Source organism: Nanorana parkeri, unplaced genomic scaffold (genome assembly GCF_000935625.1).
Source record: "Nanorana parkeri isolate BGI_ZX_2015 unplaced genomic scaffold, ASM93562v1 scaffold414, whole genome shotgun sequence".
NCBI lineage: Eukaryota > Metazoa > Chordata > Amphibia > Anura > Dicroglossidae > Nanorana > Nanorana parkeri.
The window spans coordinates 735,665-759,288 of record NW_017306682.1 but is presented as its reverse complement, the minus strand read 5'-3'; the positions used below and the strand labels follow the sequence as shown (position 1 = coordinate 759,288).

The 23,624-nt window shown below is 46.6% G+C and overlaps 1 protein-coding gene across 1 annotated transcript in view; it reads right to left on the bottom strand.

The window, feature by feature from the left end:
* NUP160 (nucleoporin 160) overlaps positions 1 to 8,734 on the bottom strand; it is a 37,571-nt gene extending 28,837 nt beyond the window's left edge. Inside the window, exons 1-4 of the mRNA XM_018559743.1 lie at positions 8,563 to 8,734; positions 5,346 to 5,454; positions 3,043 to 3,253; positions 2,050 to 2,272 (exon numbers count right to left, since the gene is read on the bottom strand). Of these exons, the coding sequence (XP_018415245.1) occupies positions 2,050 to 2,272; positions 3,043 to 3,253; positions 5,346 to 5,454; positions 8,563 to 8,659 (640 nt within the window). The 5' untranslated portion in view covers positions 8,660 to 8,734. The remainder of the gene's footprint in view (positions 1 to 2,049; positions 2,273 to 3,042; positions 3,254 to 5,345; positions 5,455 to 8,562) is intronic.
* Positions 8,735 to 23,624: the final 14,890 nt, after the last annotated feature.

Below are 23,624 nucleotides of genomic sequence, written 5' to 3'. Positions count from 1 at the left end.
AGCTCCATTGAAAATCATGGGACGGCGACTTCTCACGATATCGCGCGGCAAATTTGCACGATATCGCAGCAGGAATTGCGCGAATAAACGCCCAGTGTGAATGGGCACTTAGGTGAACGGGGCTGGCCGACTGTAAAGTCTTAAAGGGGATGTAAAGTCACTTTGTACGTTTCTTTATTATGTTCAGGACTGAAAAGAAACAAGTCTTAAAAATCTTCTTGTCAAGTAATTATGAACAATTAATAGTCTGTATTCTCCTGCTGAGGCAGCAGGCCAAGCTTTCAAGATCCAGTTCAAAAATTTCCAACCATTCCTTAGAGGCCATTTACCAACCTTAAAAGCTTAACCTGGAATAACTCATCCCTTATCAGTATGAAGTTTCAATCAGACAAATGAAGCCTCAGAGCAATCTTCACTGCTGTGCTGTCTCTTGTAAATAAAAAAAAAAAAAGCTAGAATAAAATAGACCCAAAACCATTAGCGTTTCCCTCTAAGGTGCCTACATACTTAAAGAATGCAGCTGTTTTGTTTAAATCACACAGTGATCTTGTCGTTACTATTCTCACAACTGACACAAACCACATCCGGCTGGATTGTGGATTTTCTCCGTACTATACACACACCAGATGCTGTTTGACGTTACATCTGAAATGTTTGGTTTGTTGTTATACAAATGGTCAGTGATCTGTTTGCCATTGACAGTGGAATTTATTGTATAGAGCTTGACATTACCGTGATCACATGTTGTTGTCTCTAACATATGCACCGCTGCTCGTTACTGTAAATCTAATCTGTCGACTCTGTCAGTTAATAAACGAATAAAAAAAAAAAGCCATGTGCATCACTACAACACAGTACTTCCAGTGATTGTGTGCGTCCTTGCATGGCAAGATGCAGGAATGGGCTCACAATGATGTGTTATGGCAGCAAACAAAAAATTCTAAGGAGTTTGGTGGTTGTGGCAGCTCCAGAAGCTGGCTGGTGACAACCTAGACCTGAGCTGATGCTGGACTGGTCAGCGTCCTGTGTGCTGACACATTTGCATTTCTATTAGGGAGCCAGCATAGCACGGTGACAATGCTGTCGCTCAACACAGTGCAAGCAAAAGGCATCGTTGTCATGCTATTAGCAGAGCTGCAAGAATTTGTAGCCATTCTACAGCGATTCCTGCAAAATAAAGAAGCTTTATTTTAAGCCCGTTTTTATGTTCACTGAAACGCGCGTTCAACGCTCGTTTTTTAACCTCCCTGGCGGTATGATTATTTTTTTAAAAAAAATTCCTTTTTTTCTCTATCTTTTTTATAAAACTTTTTAAACTTCCCGCCGGTTCCGCCCCCCTGCGACGCAGATGCTCGCAAGGGACGGAAGACGGCAGCGGACGGAGGACACATCAGGGATCACGGGCAAGGTAAGACCTACGCTGTATTCCCGAGTGTGGCTCGGGGTTACTGCTTTGTTAACCCTGAGCAACACTCGGGAATACCAATGGATACGCACTGAAATATGCCGTAAGAAGCTCCTGTACTATTTCGGGCGTTTTTCAGCGTGAAAAATTGCCCTGAAATACGCCCAGGTGGGAACCATGCCCACAGGATTCATAGGATTTCACTGCTTAAAAACGCCCAGGTGTGAACCCAGCCTTAAAATGACACTAAACTCAGAAGTTAAATCTTAAAAATGCATTCATGTACCTTAACTATTAACAAAAATGTCACTCAATTGTGCATCACTCAGCAGTAGATCCTCAAGCAGCCGCCCTCCAGAAGGAAGGACAGTGTCGGCACCAATCAAAGATGATTTGAGGATTTACAGCCGAGTGACACACAAATAAGATTCTTTTTTATTAATAGTTAAGTTTCTTGAATGCAATTTTAAGATTTAACACTACCAAATGTAACACTTTATCACTACCAAATCATAAAAATGTGTCCAGGCAGCTTACTGTAAAACAATCAGAGACAAATGGACTACTGCACAGTGCCTATGTTCAAAAAAAATACCCTTGGCATAGAGGAGCTAACATCTATATAAAACATGAAGGCAAATTACCATCATCATCAAAATGAGGCATCTTGACAACAAGGATGCCACCGGAACTTGACGGAAAGGCAAACATTGCTTCTCCTTCACTGCTCAGCCATGCTGTGGATGTGGTGGAGCTCTGTGCACGACCAGGCTGTGCAGGTATCACGTAGCTGTTTGATGGGTCCTTGTAGTTCATCTTGCCAATATCTGTAAATATAGACTGCATCTGGCTTTCCGAAATGATCTCCTGCAAAACAGAATCACGGGCACAGGCATTGGCCACAGCAAAATGGAGACAGACCGTCTGTGTGACAATAAATGACTAGGAAGCATTTAACCCTTTCGCATCAACGCAGCAGTTGAAAATCAAATCAATAGGAAAAAATTGCAGAAAATTCAAAAATGGCTTGGCCAGCTGATTTGAAAAATGTTCCGGAGGGCTTGGCAGCGAAAGGGTTAAATCACTGAGGCATCCCCTGAGAACACAGCGCAAATAGGTAAAGAGGTTCTTCACTTAAAGTATTTGTCCAAGAACTAACCAAACTTACCCCTCAAACATGCCTCTTCCCCTGTAGAGCAGGTGCAGACATTTTTTCATGTACCCAGTTTATTACTCCCTGTGACATTATCAGGGATGTAAAATTCTTGCAGGGACACCTGCACAGAGCTCAGTTCTTACTGACATAACTACAGAACTACATCTCCCAAGAGCCCTTTACCTACACATAATGTGTGGGACAGGCTCTGGGGAGTCAAGGTAGCAGCTTTGCTGGAATAGGAATCAATGCATGCATGTGGAGAAAGACAGAGAGAGGTAGGGGCTAGGCAGAGTTCTGTAGCCTAGCAGGCAGGGCTGACAACGCTGGTTTAAATTTCAGCTCACTGTGCTGGAAGCGCTCTGCATTCTGATCAGAGATTTTTCTGCACGTCCAGCATTTTTAAAATCATAAATATTTTACCCTGACATACACTTACACCAAAGTAAGCTTCGTCTCTAGTGTATCAGGTCATACTTACACTTCTGTACATGCGTGAAGGATGGGGCAGTACCAGCCTATGAACGGTGTGATTGGTGACAATCAGGATAATCACATTGCTCTGTGTCTCACACACGTGGACTCCCCCAGGTAAAAGGGAACAATTTAGGATCTTGAGTCGGATAGCATTATTCAGGAGGTTGGTATCCAAAGACTCCTCCACCAGCTCCAGAGTGTCCCCATGGGAGGTCCTGAGGGCAAAGATAAAAGAAGAACATGAAAACAATTTATGCAACAAAGTATTCTTACACCAGGACCAGGGTTGACATTGGTGCAAAATGTACGGACCAGCAAATCTAGTACTCTGCACACAAGACTTTCCATTCATAAAAGGTGCCAAGTTAGACATGTTTTGCATTTAGACCTGACTTCAGGGATTCGGACAACTTTGCCTACAGAATTGCAGCATTATGATTACACAAAACAACAAATGTCATTAGATTTGAACAGTTTCACACTTTGGATAAAGCAAATTTAAGGCAAAGCTGTCACGACAAATCCTTGGCACACTGCGACCTACGCTGTGAAGATAAATTCCACAGGCACTTTGTGGTCCCTTTACATAAATGGTTTTAAAGCTGAAGTTTAATCTACAGTGGTACCTCGGTTCACAAACTTAATTCGTTCCACGATTCTGGTCGTGAACCGAATCAAACTGTGATTAGACCGCAATCTCGACTAGAGGAAGCAACAACCATGTGTCAGAGCAGGGAAGATGGCTGCGGTTGTGTCCGTCACACGATGTGGCGTTCGTGAACGGAAGCAAAATTTTGCCGAACTTCCTGTTCGCGAACAGAGGTACCACTGTACTTGTATTTTGCCTTCTCCGCTTCATCCCAACCCACTCATCAACATGCTAATGGAATTTTTTCATAAAATCTTTCCATTTTCATTACATTACTTTATTTTAGACCCAAAATATAAATATATAATTGCTGTGCTACGTGAAAGGGTGCATAGTACGGCACTTTTATTTTCTGAGATTCAGGTGGTAGAGCTAATTCTACTAGTGCTTTCTGCTGATTATTATATTGGCGCAAAGTTTTGTCAGTTTTATTTTAGACACAGTGATGTCATCACTGGTTCCCTGTCCTTCCCTATACAACGCAGGCAGATTATGGCTAGTGGGTGGGGCTGTACATAGCTGCCCGGAAACAGCAGGTAATGCCATATGTGATGCTGAGCCTCTACGGTTTCATCCCACACTCCAAAGACATGCTTGTAGGTCAATTGGGATAAGGACCTTAGATCTCTGAATTGGTGCAGACGCTGAGCTTCCTTCTAGACGGTGGCTACTTTTGTTCCCTAGGTCCCTATGTGCGTTGCAAGTTTGGAGCGGTGGCTACTTTACTTCTGTGATGGACTACAATCTCACGTTTAGTTTCATAATTTGTATTGAGGTTGTAGTCCATCACGGGAGCGAGCTCGGAGCGGTGACTACTTTATAAAACACACACAGGGACCATGGGGAACAAAAAGTAGCCCCCCTCCAGAAGGAAGGACAGTGTCAGCACCAATTCAGAGATGATTTGAGGTTCTACAGCCGAGTGATGCATATATATAACGTCCAGTATTGTAAATGGTTAGGGGATTTGAATGCATTTTTAAAATCTACCTTCTGAGTTTAGTGTCACTTTCAATGAGGCAAAGCTGTGCTGGCTTTTCCCTGCATATGGATGGGTATTCAAAGTGAAGACGGCTTCACCTTATTTACTGAGCGAAGGGAAAATTCACATTAAAAAGGAGAACTATGGGGTAAGTGTTTTTCCCCATAGTTCTCCTAAGGGTTACGGGAGGACACAAACTAGCGTCCTCCCGTGACCCAAAGCTCAGTCTCGCGGTATACTGAGACCGCCGCAGCCGGGACAGATCCCGACATTACTGTCGAGATCCACCCTGCTGCGTGATTGACAGCTGGCTCTGCCTATCTAGAGGCAGAGCCAGCTGTACTCGCCCCAGCCCCCGTCCGTTCCGCCAGTCAGCGCTGGAGGATCGGAGCAGGGAAATCCCTGCAGGGAGCCGTGAGTGACAGTCACGGCTCTCTGCAGGGACATGATCGAGGAGTGAGTGACGGTATGCGTTCGCTCACTTCCCGATCTATTAAGTCGACGTGTGACAGTTTCATTGTCACACGTCGGCTCGAATTATGAGGATGAGTGAAAATCACTCACCTCATAGTTCTCCTTTAAGTAAATAGCTTCTTTAGTAACTCAACCCTACCAAGAAAAGGAACCACCTAAAACAAACAAGTGCTCGGACACGGCTTACAACAGCTTCACTCACCAGTGTAAGAAGCGATTCCTGGTGGCAGATAGCAGATTGCTGCTGTCTTTGTAATAATAACCGCCGGCGCATTCGCTGTATTTTGAGCCTCCAACCAGAGGCGTAACATCTGCAACGGGATGTAAATTTCAGTTATTAACGACACAGGTAAAACATTCAAATAAACACCAAAAAACTCCAAACTGTCACAGTTCTATCTTCATATAAACTCTTTATGAACGTCAACTGACAACCTGATGAATAAAACAATTACAGGAAAAGTTGCCATGAATCTGGTTTTAGTTATTGACCTCATTCTGGGTCTCCGGCGGGAAAAGTGTTTGAAAATATAATTGTTTCTCCAACTGCAATAAACCCGTTTCCTGCTTCAACCAAAACTGTTACTGCAGACAGGTACTACAGCTGACAAAGCTAAAACCAGGGGTGCCTCCATCCATCCTCACAAGAACCCAGAGTATGCAGTGGGAGAGCATTCCAGCTCCAAAGCCATGCAAGATCTCTGACTCTGGAGCGGCACGTTGATATTTGTGTATTCGGGAGGGATGACATGAACTGTAGGCCACTATTCTTGGGGTGAGCAGTAGTTTATATACTAGAAATCAGACAAGAAGAAGGTTGTATACCTGTATATTAGCCGTTAGCTGTGCAGGGCCAGTGTTTCAAAATAATAGTCGGTAGCTTATGAGTCATGTGCCATAATAATAAGGGCCAGTAACCTTGCAATGGGGTGCCAAGTACAGATCAACAGTGACGGTGTACTAGGGGTCAGCAGTGCAGGGGAAATGTTAAAGTATATATGAGCAGTCAGCACAGCAGAGCACAAGTAGTGCTCTAATGTAACAGAGACCAATAGTGTGGTGCACCTAGATATTGGGAACCAGCAGTATAGGGAGAGTGCACCTAGATATTGGGAACCAGCATTATGGGGAGAGTGCACCTAGATATTGGGAACCAGCAGTATAGGGAGAGTGCACCTAGATATACGAACCAGCAGTATGGGGAGAGTGCGCCTAGATATTGGGAACCAGCAGTATAGGGAGAGTGCACCTAGATATACGAACCAGCAGTATGGGGAGAGTGCGCCTAGATATTGGGAACCAGCAGTATAGGGAGAGTGCACCTAGATATACGAACCAGCAGTATGGGGAGAGTGCGCCTAGATATTGGGAACCAGCAGTATAGGGAGAGTGCACCTAGATATACGAACCAGCAGTATGGGGAGAGTGCGCCTAGATATTGGGAACCAGCAGTATAGGGAGAGTGCACCTAGATATACGAACCAGCAGTATGGGGAGAGTGCGCCTAGATATTGGGAACCAGCAGTATAGGGAGAGTGCACCTAGATATACGAACCAGCAGTATGGGGAGAGTGCGCCTAGATATTGGGAACCAGCAGTATAGGGAGAGTGCACCTAGATATACGAACCAGCAGTATGGGGAGAGTGCGCCTAGATATTGGGAACCAGCAGTATAGGGAGAGTGCACCTAGATATACGAACCAGCAGTATGGGGAGAGTGCGCCTAGATATTGGGAACCAGCAGTATAGGGAGAGTGCACCTAGATATACGAACCAGCAGTATGGGGAGAGTGCGCCTAGATATTGGGAACCAGCAGTATAGGGAGAGTGCACCTAGATATACGAACCAGCAGTATGGGGAGAGTGCGCCTAGATATTGGGAACCAGCAGTATAGGGAGAGTGCACCTAGATATACGAACCAGCAGTATGGGGAGAGTGCGCCTAGATATTGGGAACCAGCAGTATAGGGAGAGTGCACCTAGATATACGAACCAGCAGTATGGGGAGAGTGCGCCTAGATATTGGGAACCAGCAGTATAGGGAGAGTGCACCTAGATATACGAACCAGCAGTATGGGGAGAGTGCGCCTAGATATTGGGAACCAGCAGTATAGGGAGAGTGCACCTAGATATACGAACCAGCAGTATGGGGAGAGTGCGCCTAGATATTGGGAACCAGCAGTATAGGGAGAGTGCACCTAGATATACGAACCAGCAGTATGGGGAGAGTGCGCCTAGATATTGGGAACCAGCAGTATAGGGAGAGTGCACCTAGATATACGAACCAGCAGTATGGGGAGAGTGCGCCTAGATATTGGGAACCAGCAGTATAGGGAGAGTGCACCTAGATATACGAACCAGCAGTATGGGGAGAGTGCGCCTAGATATTGGGAACCAGCAGTATAGGGAGAGTGCACCTAGATATACGAACCAGCAGTATGGGGAGAGTGCGCCTAGATATTGGGAACCAGCAGTATAGGGAGAGTGCACCTAGATATTAGGAACCAGTAGTATGGGGAGAGTGCACCTAGATATACGAACCAGCAGTATGGGGAGAGTGCGCCTAGATATTGGGAACCAGCATTATGGGGAGAGTGCACCTAGATATTAGGAACCAGTAGTATGGGGAGAGTGCACCTAGATATTAGGAACCAGTAGTATGGGGAGAGTGCACCTAGATTTGGGGAAGCAGCAGTATGGGGAGAGTGCACCTAGATATTGGGAACCAGCATTATGGGGAGAGTGCACCTAGATATTAGGAACCAGTAGTATGGGGAGAGTGCACCTAGATATTGGGAAGCAGCAGTATGGGGAGAGTGCACCTAGATATTGGGAACCAGCATTGCATAGGACAGAGTGCTTATATACAGAATGTGAACAGTATAGGGACAGTGTATTCTATATAACACACATCAGCTGTATGGGGGGCGGCTATGTCAGCAGTGTGAGATGTCTACATACATTGGGGGGTGGGTCACAACGTTAGGAGGGTCAGCAGTGTGGGGTGCCTACATACATTAGGAGGGTCAGCAGTGTGGGGTGCCTACATACATTAGGAGGGTCAGCAGTGTGGGGTGCCTACATACATGAGGCGGGTCAGCAGTGTGGGGTGCCTACATACATGAGGCGTCCACATACATTAGGAGGGTCAGCAGTGTGGGGTGTCTACATACATTAGGAGGGTCAGCAGTGTGGGGTGCCTACATACATTAGGAGGGTCAGCAGTGTGGGGTGCCTACATACATGGGGTGGAGGGGGGTCAGGAATACAGGGTGTCGTGTCAGCAGTACAGTGATAGCGCGTTTATATGTAGACCCGCCTCATGCAGTTTCAGTAATAGGACCTCCATTCAGGTTTTATATGCAATGTGGGCACACAGCACGGTGCTCAGACATACAGCCCCTCCCCCAGCTCATTACCGGGCCGCAGGCTCAGTTCCCGGAAGTTTCTTTTGGATTCCCGCTCGGTCCCGCTCAGTTCGGTGTAGCTCCGCTCCACAATGACAGAGGCCGCCATGTTCCCCAATGCGGGAGCCGTGCAGCTCCAGAAGAGGCGGAGCTCGCTCACATTGCCGCCCAAGGCTTCCCTTCAAAATGAAACTGACGTTCAGGACGACGAGCTGGAAGAGGCCCAATCCGCCATCTTTACTACTGGTCAGGTCTGGAAGCGTGTATGGAGCAGCACAGTGACCACCAGGCCTGGACTGTCCCCCTACGTGAACTATCAACCTGGAGTCTAGGCCATATCAGTTCTGATATAGAGACCAAGCCTGGAGAAGGAGAGGTTCAGACCCCGATATCCACCAATACTGGGGAGGAGGGGAGAGTTATACCCCACTGACCACCAATACTGGGGAGGAGGGGAGAGTTATACCCCACTGACCACTCATATTGTGGAGGAGGGGAGATTTATACCCCACTGATCACCAATACTGGAGAGGAGGGGAGATTTATACCCCACTGACCACCAATACTGGGGAGATTTATACCCCACTGTCCACCGATACTGGGGAGATTTATACCCCACTGTCCGCCGATACTGGGGGCGAGATTTATACCCCACTGACCACCAATACTGGAGAGGAGGGGGGATTTATACCCCACTGTTCACCGATACTGGGGGTGAGATTTATACCCCACTGACCACCAATACTGGGAGGAGTGGGGATTTATACCCCACTGACCACCAATAATGGAGAGGAGGGGGGATTTATACCCCACTGACCACCAATACTGGGGAGAAGGGGAGATTTATACCCCACTGTCCACCGATACTGGGGAGAAGGAGAGATTTATACCCCACTGACCACCAATACTGGGGAGAAGGGGAGATTTATACCCCACTGTCCACCGATACTGGGGAGAAGGAGAGATTTATACCCCACTGACCACCAATACTGGGGAGGAGGGGAGATTTATACCCCACTGACCACCAATACTGGGGAGGGGAGATTTATACTCCACTGACCACCAATACTGGGGTGAAGTGGAGATGAGTCATTTAAACACAGTGCCTTTGGGTCGGAATCCCAATACTCCACAATAAATTATACTTGTCAAGTGTTTCTGTCTCTTATTTATATGTATTATTTGTAGAGCTGCAGCTAACGATTATTTTCAAAATCGATTAGTTAGCCGATTATTACGTTCGATTAATCGGATAAAAAATAAAATACATTTTAAAAAATGGCTCCAGTGATGGGACTTCTAGTTTGTATTGAGATTGCAGTCCATCACAGGAGCAAGCTTGGAGCGGTGGAAGTAAAAAAGAAAAAAAAAAAAAATGAAGGGTGGGTAACAATATAGTGAAATGAAAAGGGAAAAAAATTATACAGCAATGAATGCAGAATGGCACCGGCTAAAGAGGACTCCAAAACCCAGCAATTGTACATTATACAGCACAATGCAGACTACCACCAGCTATATAGGAATACAACAAATCCCAGCAACAGTACATTATAGCTGGCGGTATTCTGCTTGGTTTTGTAGTCTTCTATAGCTGGTAGTATTCTGCATTGCACTGTATAATGTATTATTGCTGGGATTTGTAGTCCTCTATAGCTAGTGGTATTCGGCATTGCACCACTGTATAATGTATTGCTGGGATTTTTTGTACTCCTCTATAGCTGGCGGTATTCTGCATTGCGCTGTATAATGTATTATTCCTTGATTTGTAGTCCTCTATACAGTGCAATGCAGAATACCACCAGCTATATAGGGAAACAACAAATCCCATCAATCTATTATACATACAGTGTACAATGTATTGCTGGGATTTGTATTCCTCTATAGCTGATGGTACATTGCTCTGTATAATATACAGCACAATGTACCATAGCTATAGAAGAATAGAAATCCCAGCAATACATTATAGAGCACCATGTGTGGGTGGGAGTGCAGGGTTACCCGAGCAGTCTTCCATCAACTTGTTTCTGAGATCAGGCCTGTCTTATCGGCGGCTGTCATCCGCCCCCACCTACTCCTCCTACCTTCATCTCAGGCGGGGAGGAGGTGTGGAGCGTAGATGCGGGCGGGTCTGGCAGCGGCGAGCGTGATGTGGGGAGGAGGTGTGGCGCGCAGCGTGTTTGGAGCCGTGAACAGGGCCAACCAATCAGAAGCCGATTAATCGATGATTGAAAAAGTTGACAACTTTTTCAATCATCGATTATGTCGATTAGTTGTTGCAGCCCTAATTATTTGAGGTGTTTGCTTAATGAAGAACTCCGGGCAGAGTTATTCGTAACCCTTGCCGTGCGGGGGGAGAGTAGCCTCACTGCAAGGGTTAAGTTCTCGTTTTCATCTCGGGATGAAAATAAACAAAAGTTATACTCACCTGAGCCTCGGAGTTTTTTTTTAAAAATTCTTTATTGACTGAGAAAAAAGTCAAATACAAAAAAACATTGTATGTGGTTACCGAGCATGGGCATAAATTCCACAGAACTCGTAATAAAACGGATTACTCCGCATCAAGGTACCATATCCCGACTGAAAGAAGAAAAAAAATCACATCCGAATAATCATGACAGCTTAGTACAGTCGTAGGTGCATCAACCGTCCCATTCAGCCGTAACAATTCTGTACATTAAGGCTCTGCGACTAAGTACTATTCTCGGGAGAAGACAGTGTCTCTTAGTTGAAGGAAAGGTGATAGCAGAAAAAAGTGAGAAAGGGTGCAGAGAGGGTCGGGTCCCACGACATCCACCAGGTTCTAGGCGCCCACAGAAGTCGAGCGCCCCCTTAGTTATTCCCGGGGCTTACAAACCCTCCAGGTTCCTCATGGCAACCCCTGGGACAGAGTCCCGGTCAAACCGGCTTGTGAATGTGGAGGGGAGTCCCGGGCAGAGATTCTGTAGCACAACCATGGGCTCCAGGTGGCATTAAAGCGAGCTTCCGTGTTTTTTAGCGTGGCAGTTAGGTCCTCAAGTTGGTAGATATCTTGGACTTTGGAGAGCCATAATCGGACTGAGGGTGGGAGAGGATCCCGCCATCTCAGGGGTATGCACGCCCGAGCCGCATTCAACAGGTGATGTGTCAGGGAGCATTTATATCTGGGGATCGAGTGTTTAGTCAGATGCAGTAAACATGCTGCTGGGTTGTCCCTGAGGTCTGCCCCTGTCAGTGTCTCAATCAGCTCCAGTACTTGCCTCCAGAATGTCTGTATCTCAGGGCACGTCCAAAAGATGTGTAACATCGTGCCCGACGCCCCCCCACACCTCCAACACAAGTCTGGGATCGAGCTGTTCATTTTATGGAGCAACCACAGGACCCCGTACCAGCGTGTCAGAATCTTGTATCCTGACTCCTTGTATCTATTTGCTATCGAGGCTTTGAATGTCATCGCCAGGATAGTGGCCCTCTGTTGCTCCGTGAACGTACACTGTAGCTCCCAGTTGTGTAGGAAATGCAGTGATACATCCCCCGCGGGGTCCTGTAGTAATTTGTATATTTGGGATACTGCGTGACGTGTAGGAAGCTGATCTAAACATAACTGTTCAAATACCGTCAAGGGTCTGCCAGGAGTGTCGCATTCGGTACAGCCCTGAGGAATTGTCTTAGAGAGAGAGCGCCCCAAAATTCCACCGGGGGATCCGTGAGGGACTGTAGGTCCGGGACCTGTAGCCAGTTCTCAGGGCCTCTGAAATCCCGTAGGCGGAATTTGTGGGCACGAAGCAGAGCCCGGCGTAGTCGACCATTGTCGGCCCCTGGTGCAAAGTCAGGGTCCCCGAGGACCGGCGTCAGAGGCGAGGGGGTCGGTGATATGGTGGAGGTCCTCAGGACTTTTCGCGTTACTCTCAATCTCGTGTACACCAGTGGGTGAGATTTGATTTCTTGTGGTATTGTGGAGGACAGCCATGGGAGACCCTCTATGGGGAAATGGTAAGTACTCCGCTCCAGTGCCACCCACTTCTTATCCTCCTTTTGGAGGCTCCACTCAAGAAGTCTGGACAAGTGTATAGCAGAGTAGTATGGGGACACATCCGGCAGTCCTACTCCCCCCCTATTCCTGGGAAGTGATAGAATACGTCTGCTCAATCTGGGGGTCTTACCCCCCCCAGATGAACGAGATCATGTTCCCGTGTAGTGTTTTGAAGAATTGGGCTAGTAGACTGATAGGGAGTGCCTGCATAAGATATAAGACCCTTGGCAATATATTCATTTTTACCGCGGCGCAGCGTCCCAGCCAAGAAACATGGAGGGGGCGCCAAGCTTTGAAGTCCAGGGCTATTCTCTGTAGTAATGGAAGGAAGTTAGTGGAATAGACTTCATCCAGGTCCCTGGGGATCAGTGTACCCAGAGACTGGAGGTGGTGTAATTCCCATCGAAACGGGAAGTGAGGTCGTAGGAGATCTATTACCTCCGGGGGTACTGTTATATTGAGGGCTGCCGACTTGTGGACGTTGACTTTAAAATTGGAGAGCTGGCCATAGATGGAAAAAGCCTGGAGCAGCTGTGGTATCGAAGTCAATGGGCTTGAAAGGTAGAAAAGTAGGTCATCCGCGTATGCGGCCACTTTATGAGTTCCCGAGGAAGTGTCTAGCCCCGCGATATTTGCGGAATTTCGCACAGTGTGAAGGAATGGTTCCAAAGTGAGTGCGAAAATCAGGGGGGACAATGGGCAGCCCTGCCTAGTCCCGTTAGTGAGGGGGAACACCTGTGATCTAGTTTCATTAACTCGAACTGCGGCCGTCGGGGGGGAATAAAGCGCCATGATCCACGCCAGCATGTTTTTCCCCAGGCCAATGTGGCAGAGAACCCCCGACATAAAATCCCAGCTCACTCTATCGAATGCCTTTTCGGCATCCGTAGAGAGTAGTAGCATCGGGGTCCCCACCACCTTGGCCCGGTGAACAACACTAAGGGTCCTGGTGGTATTGTCCTTTGCCTCGTGCGCCGGTATGAATCCCACCTGGTCCCGGTGAACCAGTTGGGGAAGAAAGGACAGCAGTCTGTTGGCTAGGATCTTGGCAAACAGTTTTAGGTCAACATTGAGGAGCGCAATGGGACGATAGTTGTTGCATAGAGTAAGATTCTTATCTGGTTTTGGGATCACCCTGATCCATGCACGTAGAGTATCCACTGGAGGGGATGACCCAGTCAGAATGGCATTGTATGCCTCCAGAAAGGGGTCCATCAGAGCGTCAGAGAAGCTTTTATAATACGGGAGCGTGAACTGAGCCTCGGAGTTGGCGGTTAGACCGGCCCCTGTAGCCTCTTTCCACCTCCGCTCCGGCATTCTAAGGTCCGGTGCATCATAACATCCTATATAGTGTATTGAATGTGAGGACGCCGAGGAACATTTCCACGCTGGAGGTCAACCATATGGATTGGCATGATCACCCAGCAATTGGCATTTTCAGAATTCAGCAGTTGGCATTTTTATACCATGGCGGGTGTGCTGCAGTTTGTTTTCCTCAGCATACCTGAGGGTAACACATTTTACTTTCTCTGAGTCACATGATGGTTTAAAAGTAGCATGATCCCCAGACCTGGAATCCCTTTGGACGGAGTTTCTGGATAAGAAGTGAGGTTACCGTCTCACTGACAGCAGTGACTTTGGATGGAGCAAACACTAGGAAGCCGTGAGAATTCTTCTGGAGTTGCCGGGGACTGCTCATCCTCCAGTCAATGTTGTACTGGCCTGGCTGCTGATTGGATCCACAAAAGTGTAACTAGTTGGTTGCTAGAAGATGGAAGGGAAGCATTCACCTGTTGGCTGCGGGGAAAACTGGGATGGAGAGTCGGAGGAAGAAGAGTGAAAATGCAGAAAGCCGGAGAAGAGGCTTGAACGGATTTGGATTACCCAACAGGTAACATAGTGAAAAGCCTAAGGCCTGGTCAGTGACGAGGGGCCTGGCCAGAAGTTCTCAACAGCACTGATCACACATACAGTGGGGATCTTCCTGATTCCTGCAGATATGTGGGTGGAAGAGTTCTCTCCCTTCTTTGCCATGATCTAGATCAGCCTTTCTCAGACAGGGTGTCCTGGGGTGCCTTCTGGCTTTCTCAGGGGTGCCTCAAAATTTTTGCACAGGGTCATGCCTCTCCGTGATGCCAGCAGGCCAGCCGACAGCACCATGGAAAAGAGCGAGGCTAATCCAGGGCAGGTGGGATCCATTCAGAAAAGGACTAAAGATTGTCTGCGCCCAGGTCTGCTCCACCTCCCGCCTTTTGATGCAGTGCTGCAGCTTTGACTCCTGATTTGATGGTAGGACTCTGATGTAAAGAGGGGGACTGTGATGGGAGAGGAGGGACTCTGAGGTGAAGAGGGGGACTCTGATGTGAGAGGAGGGACTCTGATGTGAAGAGGGGACTCTGATGTAAAGAGGGGGACTGTGATGGGAGAGGAGGGACTCTGATGTGAAGTGGGGGACTCTGATGTGAAGAGGGGGACTCTGATGTGAGAGGAGGGACTCTGATGTAAAGAGGGGGACTGTGATGGGAGAGGAGGGACTCTGATGTGAAGAGGGGGACTGTGATGGGAGAGGAGGGACTCTGATGTGAAGAGGGGGACTGTGATGGGAGAGGAGGGACTCTGATGGGAGAGAGGGAAACTCTGATGTGTGTGAGAGAGGGGGACACTGATGTGAAAGAGGGGGACTCTGATATGAGAGAGGGGGACACTGATGTGAGATAGGGGGACTCTGATGTGAAAGAGGGGGACACTGATGTGAGAGAGGGGGACTCTCATGTGAAGAGGGGGACTCTGATGCGAGAGGAGGGACTCTGATGTGAGAGAGGGGGACACTGATGTGAAAGAGGGGAACTCTGATGTGAGAGAGGGGGACACTGATGTGAAAGAGGGGGACTCTGATGTGAGAGAGGGGGACACTGATGTGAGAGAGGGGGACTCTGATGGGAGAGGAGGGACTCTGATGTGAAGAGGGGGACTCTGATGTGAGAGGGGGACACTGATGTGAGAGGGGGACTCTGATGTCAAATAGGGGAACTCTGATGTGAGAGAGGGGGACACTGATGTGAAAGAAGGGGACTCTGATGTGAGAGAGGGGGACACTGATGTGAGAGAGGGGGACTCTGATGGGAGAGGAGGGACTCTGATGTGAAGAGGGGGACTCTGATGTGAGAGGGGGACACTGATGTGAGAGGGGGACTCTGATGTCAAATAGGGGAACTCTGATGTGAGAGAGGGGGGCACTGATGTGAAAGAAGGGGACACTGATGTGAGAGAGGGGAACTCTGATGTGAGAGAGGGGGGCACTGATGTGAGAGAGGGGAAAACTGATGTGAGAGAGGGGAAAACTGATGTGAGAGAGGGGAACTCTGATGTGAGAGAGGGGGACACTGATGTGAAGGGAGGACACTAATGTGAAAGAGGGGCTACTGGCGTAAAGGTAGGCCCTTATGTAAAGTGGGACCTTGATGTGAAGGGGGGAGCTCCTACATTTTTGTTGTGTAGGATCCATACCAGACCCCCATCTGGCATAAAGGATACATTTATTTGTACACATTACATCACTAGCTGTTTACTGATCCCTATTGTACCCTATTGTACATGTACAGTACTGAGGACTACAGTTAAATACTGTTGACAATGGTTTTTATTGAGTTCATGGCAGTGGCAGGTGTGTCTCAAGGCCTAAGGCGACCGCCTAATTTGCCTAATTAAAGAGCCGCCTCTGGTCACAAAGGTGGCGTTGCATTGGAGGAAATTTCTGGATGGTTGTCAACCTGGAGTTTTGATCTTTATCTTTGTATTTACTAATGTATTCACAACCCGCAGGGGTCTGTTTAGCAGTGTTTTCACCCAACATTCACAAAGCATTTTACAGAAGATTAAAAAATCTTGAATCTTCTGATGAACCAAACAAAATAGTAGAACTACATACTAGTAATATGTCATTTTTTAATGAAGCAAAAAAACTCAATTATGACAATCACTTCACTGAAAAAAAAAGTAGTAAGTATAGGCTTACAAGGAAGAACACGGGTCTGTTTATCAATGTTTTTACCCCTAGAATCACACAACTTTTACCCAATATTCACACAGTTCTAATTGTATCTTATGAAAAAAACTGAATCTAGGGTGAAAGATGGGTAAATCTTTGGTGAAAAAATTGATAAATACACCATTTGGAGCAGCATGTTTGTTCCATACACACAGGCAATAAAGATGCAACTTTCTTTTGAACAAGGAGCATTCCTAATTTTTTAGTGAACTTTAGTTTAGAGAACTGTTACAGAATGCAGAAAATTGTTTAACTTTTGACAGGCGACACAAACAATAATAAAAAAAACAGCATGCCGTTCCCTCCGGCAACTCAAACCAGACCCTTTAGGAATTGTAGGGGTCCCACCCTAAAATCCCTTACCAGACCCTTGATCCGAGAAGCAGTCTGGCAGAGCAGGAAAGGGGGGGGGGGGACAAGCGTGCACCCCTCCTGCACCATACCAGGCCACATGCCCTTGACATGGAGAGAGTGCTTTGCCTGGAAAAGCATCATGTCTCCATGTCGATGAGGACAAGGGCCTCTTCCCCACAACCCTGGCCCAGTGGTTGTGGGGGTATGTGGGCAGGGGGGCTTTCATTAATGGGGCAGCCAGATCTCGCTCTCTCACTTGTGAATGAGTAAGGTGTAGTTGTTACCCCTACTCATTCATTAAATAAACATTCAAAATGTAAATAAACACACGACACCGTGAAAAAGGGGGCACGTAGATTCCTATAAGCCCCCCTGCCCACGGACCCCCACAACCACTGGGTCAGGGTTGTGGGGAAGAGGTCCTTGCACTCATCGATATGGGGGCATGGTGCTTTTTCAGGGGGGCCTTGCAAAGCACCCTCCCCATGACGGGGGCATATGGCCTGTTATGATGCAGGAGGGGTGCACGCTTGTCCCCCGCTTTCCTGTTCTCTGCCAGGCTGCTGCTCTGATTAGGGTCTGGTTAGGGATTTTAGAACCTGGGGTTCACCCTAAAATTTCTACCAGACCTAAAGGGTCTGATACGAATTTCCAGTGGGAACCGCACGCTGTTCTTTTTTTTTGTTTGTTTGTTTCTGTGGACTGTCAAAAGAAAAAAGTAAACATTTAGGGCTTGTTTCCACCAGCTTGTCTACCGCAATGTCCCGTACCCAAAACACAAGGGATCGGATACATAAAGTACACAGGGCATTTCATTACCACGCGTTCCTGTGTGGCCGATCGTACTGGAGGTGGGGGGGGCGTGTCTTCAGTGCCATTGACTTGAATGGCACTGGCATGCCTCCTCTCGCCCCAGAACACAAGGAGACTTTATGTATGCGATCCCTTGCGTTCCGGGCACGGGACAGTGCGGTAGACAAGCCTTTAATGTCATTTTTCTGCAACGTAATTTTTGTTTTTAACTCATCCGAAATTAACAAAAAGTTCGGATTCGTCCGAATCTGAACGCCGAAATGAATTGCCTTTCAGACCCGAATCCCGAAAAACTAAATAAGGAAACAAATGAAACAAAATGAAACAAATGTTTTGCCGGCGCACATGTCTTTTACACTCAACTATTTCATATATTCTGACAGCTATGGGTGCCAGCTGTCAGAATACAATAGCCAGCAGGGGAGAGTCCCCCCCATCCATGCTGTTTAGGGTAGATGGATGACCTGAGCGTTTTTTCTCATTAAACTCCTGTGTATGGCCAACTTAAGGCAAAATGTAAATCAAATGGGTAAAAATATATAAACACTTGGTTCAGCATTTTCTTCACATCACACTCGGGTGCCATCTACGCTGCTTCAAAATATAAATGTACAGTTTTTGTATATTTATTGTATCTGGCAGCAGTCAGTATTCTGTACTGAGAGTTAGGGATGAGTTTAGATTGAGACTGAACTGAGTCCGAATCCAAGCTCCTTCAAACAAGGACGTGTCATGAGCACTTCCACCCAATCACCTGTGGACCGGGCATTACCCCAACCTGCACCTACATGTAAACAAAGGGGTGGGATGCTTGTGCTGGCGTTTACCTTATATGGCCACATAGCCATATTAGGCAAGTGTCATTTAGCCATATAAAGTCAAGGATGTCATTGCATATCGCCCCCTTGCTTACGTCAAGCTGCAGCCAGGGAATTTCTACTCATAGCTGATTGGGCGACATGGAAGGAACTTCCTTCAGTATTAAAGGAGAACTATGAGGTGAGTGCTTTTCACTGACCTCATAGTTCTAGCCGACCTGTGACAATGAGACTGTCACAGGCCGGCTCAATAGACTGGGAAGTGAGCGAACACATACTGGCGTTCGGTCACTTCTCGATCCTGTCACGGCTCTCTGCCATGACAGGGGAGGGACTGGATTCCCACCTCCCCGCTCCGATCCACCAGCGCTGACTGCCTCTAGATAGGCAGAGCCAGCTGTTACTCACGCAGCTTGGCGGATCCAGACATAATTGTTGGGATCCACTTCAGCTGCGGCATCTCAGTATACCGCAAGCTGTAGCTCACGATATACTGAGCTTAGGGTGACGGGAGGACGCTAGTTTGTGTCCTCCCGTTACCCTAAGGTACACTCAACTATTTCATATATTCTGACAGCTATGGGTGCCAGCTGTCAGAATACAATAGCCAGCAGGGGAGAGTCCCCCCCATCCATGCTGTTTAGGGTAGATGGATGACCTGAGCGTTTTTTCTCATTAAACTCCTGTGTATGGCCAACTTAAGGCAAAATGTAAATCAAATGGGTAAAAATATATAAACACTTGGTTCAGCATTTTCTTCACATCACACTCGGGTGCCATCTACGCTGCTTCAAAATATAAATGTACAGTTTTTGTATATTTATTGTATCTGGCAGCAGTCAGTATTCTGTACTGAGAGTTAGGGATGAGTTTAGATTGAGACTGAACTGAGTCCGAATCCAAGCTCCTTCAAACAAGGACGTGTCATGAGCACTTCCACCCAATCACCTGTGGACCGGGCATTACCCCAACCTGCACCTACATGTAAACAAAGGGGTGGGATGCTTGTGCTGGCGTTTACCTTATATGGCCACATAGCCATATTAGGCAAGTGTCATTTAGCCATATAAAGTCAAGGATGTCATTGCATATCGCCCCCTTGCTTACGTCAAGCTGCAGCCAGGGAATTTCTACTCATAGCTGATTGGGCGACATGGAAGGAACTTCCTTCAGTATTAAAGGAGAACTATGAGGTGAGTGCTTTTCACTGACCTCATAGTTCTAGCCGACCTGTGACAATGAGACTGTCACAGGCCGGCTCAATAGACTGGGAAGTGAGCGAACACATACTGGCGTTCGGTCACTTCTCGATCCTGTCACGGCTCTCTGCCATGACAGGGGAGGGACTGGATTCCCACCTCCCCGCTCCGATCCACCAGCGCTGACTGCCTCTAGATAGGCAGAGCCAGCTGTTACTCACGCAGCTTGGCGGATCCAGACATAATTGTTGGGATCCACTTCAGCTGCGGCATCTCAGTATACCGCAAGCTGTAGCTCACGATATACTGAGCTTAGGGTGACGGGAGGACGCTAGTTTGTGTCCTCCCGTTACCCTAAGGAGAACTATGGGGAAAAGCCCTAACCCCATAGTTCTCCTTTAAGGAGGAGCTCCTTCCGGGTTCAGAGGAGCTCAGGTTCGGGCCGTATCTGAGATCATCTGTACTAAGAATGGACAAACATGGGCTGCCTATTCTAATGTTGCAGCTGATTCTAGCATGCTAGTGGTAATCTGTGCGTGTATATGGGACATAGTCCGTGTACCCATCGCACTCAGAGCTGATGGGTACACGGATCACTTGTTTGCCTGATGAAGGGGATCCTGTGAGACCCCGAAACGTTGTATATAGTGTTCTACTTGTAACTAGTACGTTAATAAACACGTACTGAACTTGCCTTGGAGTGCCAGTGTCCATCCTTTATATATATGTATTTGGGACATGGCACATCTATAGCAAGGCTGGCTTCTGTAGCAAGGCTGGCTAAAGAGATCTCTCCACGTTCTTTAAAATTCCTAATAGGACAGAATTATTTCACCAATGTGTATTTAGGATTGACGTGTGGCAGAATGTGACAGTTCTTGGACAGATAAAATATGAACCAGTTTAAGAGTGCGCTAAATACAGAGCGAGCATTCCAAGCTCCAAACAAATAATGGTTTGTTATTGATCATCACAACTAATAATTCTCTGAAATTCAATGATATTGCAGAAAAGTTATTATTATTATTATTCAGGATTTATATAGTGCCAACAGTTTGCGCAGCGCTTTACAATACAAGGAATACATTACAATCACAATACAATACAAGACAAGATGGTAAGGAGGGCCCTGCCCCTGAGGGCTTACAATCTAAAAGTGGCCAGTGTTTCCAAGGGATCAGAAAGCTTGCGTTTGAAACCTCTGGTATCCGGCAGGTCTGGCCCTCTTCATGTAGATGTTTAGTGTTACCGAGATCAGCGCCACAGTGGCCATTACGGATAGCGCAATCACCACTGCGTTCACATTTACCGCCGAGGTTTCCTCTACACCTGGAGAAAGACAGAATGGAAATTAGATATTATAATGAAGAAGATACAGAGTCATATCTAGTCAAGAAATGAGCCATTTGCAGCATCGCAGAGGAGGCTATTAAAAATCACCCTTCCGTGTTCTGACTACTGAATCCACTTGGTTGCTACAGTTTATTTCATATTTCCTTTTTGAATAAGCTGGCCATTGAGAGACCAAAACAGCACAATTATTTGTTCCAGTGTGGTACAATATTACATTTCAATCAATCACATACTGTACATGCTTTTAAGTCCTGCATTATATTATTACATGGCACCCGGGAACTCCTGAATGCAATTCTGAAATTCAGATACCGAATGCCATACGGGTCTGGAAGCCATATATATATATTAGGGCTGGTAATTATTAAAATTTTCCTGTTCGATTAATCAAATTTTTTTTTAATCGATTCATTTCCATTAATTATAACGCACATACAGATCCAACTACATTGGCCTATACACATACAGCACAGCAATGAAGTCATAAAATGAACTAGGATCACACTAAATCCAGCAATTTATTAATCTCACGTGCCCCACTCAATATGGCCGCCGCTTACGTGAATAATAACGTGCTTGATTAGTGTGATCCTAGTTCATTTTATTACTTCATTGCTGTGCTGTATGTGTATAGGCCAATGCCAGGGATCCCAACCTGAAATAAGCAATTTCAGGGAGGTGTCCCTCTCATTTCAGGGATGTGTCCCTCTCATTTCAGGGAGGTGCCCTCTCCCCCCCCATCCGCGGAGGGGGGGTTAGAGGGGTTGGGAGAGAGTACCCCCCTGAAATGATAGGAATCTAGCTATGCAATCGTATGCCTTTTTTTTTTTTCTGACTGATGTTCAGGCCGCGGCTCCCGATGTCGGAAAAGAAAAAAACCCAAAACGATTGAGCAGATTAAACCTTTCCGGTAATTAAAGCTGAGGCTCCCAGACCCGAATGGCATTCAGGAGCTCCCGAATGCAATTCGGATCCCGAATACTATTTGGGTCCAGAAGCCTCAGCTTTAGTACTCTATGTATATACTGAACACAAATTTTCGTTATGGGAGCCATATACTATTTGGCTCCCTTGTTGCCATAATGAAAATTCGTGTGCATTCGGATGCATTAAACCGAAAAATACACCTGATTGGTCTGAAAAGTCACATGAACCATTCAGTTTAGTTTTTGAACGAAATTCGGATGGGATCTGAAATTCGGATTGGGACACATTCGGATGCATTGGAATTCGGAAATTTCGGATGTGTCCGAATGTCCAAATTTTGGAAAATTCGTCCGAATTTTGATTCAAAACGAGTCGCACGTGTCTAATAAGAAGCCCTCAGTTGACTCACTTGTCCTCAGACCAGCATCATTCAAACCAGTTCCCCTGAGCCCAGGTCATCCAGCCTGTGACTGGACAGTAAACAAAGAAGTAGCACAGTGATGAGCTCATCTCTCTATCACTGTGCTCTCCCTTCCTCCTCAACAAGTTTCTGCTCAGCACATGAACTGATTGCCTTCTTGTGCTGTTTCTGCCTCTCACACTCCATCCCCATCCAAATGTAAAACCTTTTTTCTCAATTTGAGGATTGAGTAGGGAATGGTTAAAACCTCTGTCAGGTTTTGTTTGCCATTGATGTCCCATTTATCTTCACTTCCTGTCCTGTAGAAACAAAAGAAAGTAATAGGAAGTGCCCTCTTAGGCAAGTGTCATCGTTGGAAGATTTGCCCTCTATTACTGTTTTGGGGGCTACTCCATATTTTGGATTTATTTCTCATTTATAGACCCAGTAATAGTGGTCACCGGGCCAATCTCCCTAACAGTAAGCAGTAATACAGACAGTAATAGGTTCCTGATAGGGCTTCTAACACTCCTCCACTCCATTTAAAACTACAAAATAAAATAAAGTGTAACCATTGTGTAGAACCGTGAGGGAGGACACTGAACCTGAGTATGCAATGACCATATCTGGCTGGTGTTTGTGTGTGTATATATATATATATATATTCTCTCTCAGTCTCCAGTATGCTTACCTCGGGATAATTTCCAATGAATGCAAATGCCTCCGTTGCAAACCTGTACTGTGTCCTTGATCCAGGATAAACCACCACCGTGTGATCCTTTATACACCTGCAACAGCAATAATAGCCAAAATTAATTGTTGATCTTAATATATTATTGTTGCCTATGCCATGATTTTTAGTCTAGCTTTAGTGGACACATTTCCTGCTTGTTAGTGGGCAGGCAGTCCAAGCAGAATGATGTATCTTTGCCTTCAATCCAAAAAATGTGTCTCACCAATCATGGCACTATCTTTCACACAACAAAGATAAATAATCAACATTGACGATCTGCGCGTGGCTTTTTCAAGTGGTTGTTACATATCTGTTCTTTCCTGTGGCCAGGACTTAAAATGTTGCTTCTATAAAAATATTTTTTATTATGGAGATATGAAAAATTGCATTTGAACATTCTGTAGTCCTCTCTCCAGCCGG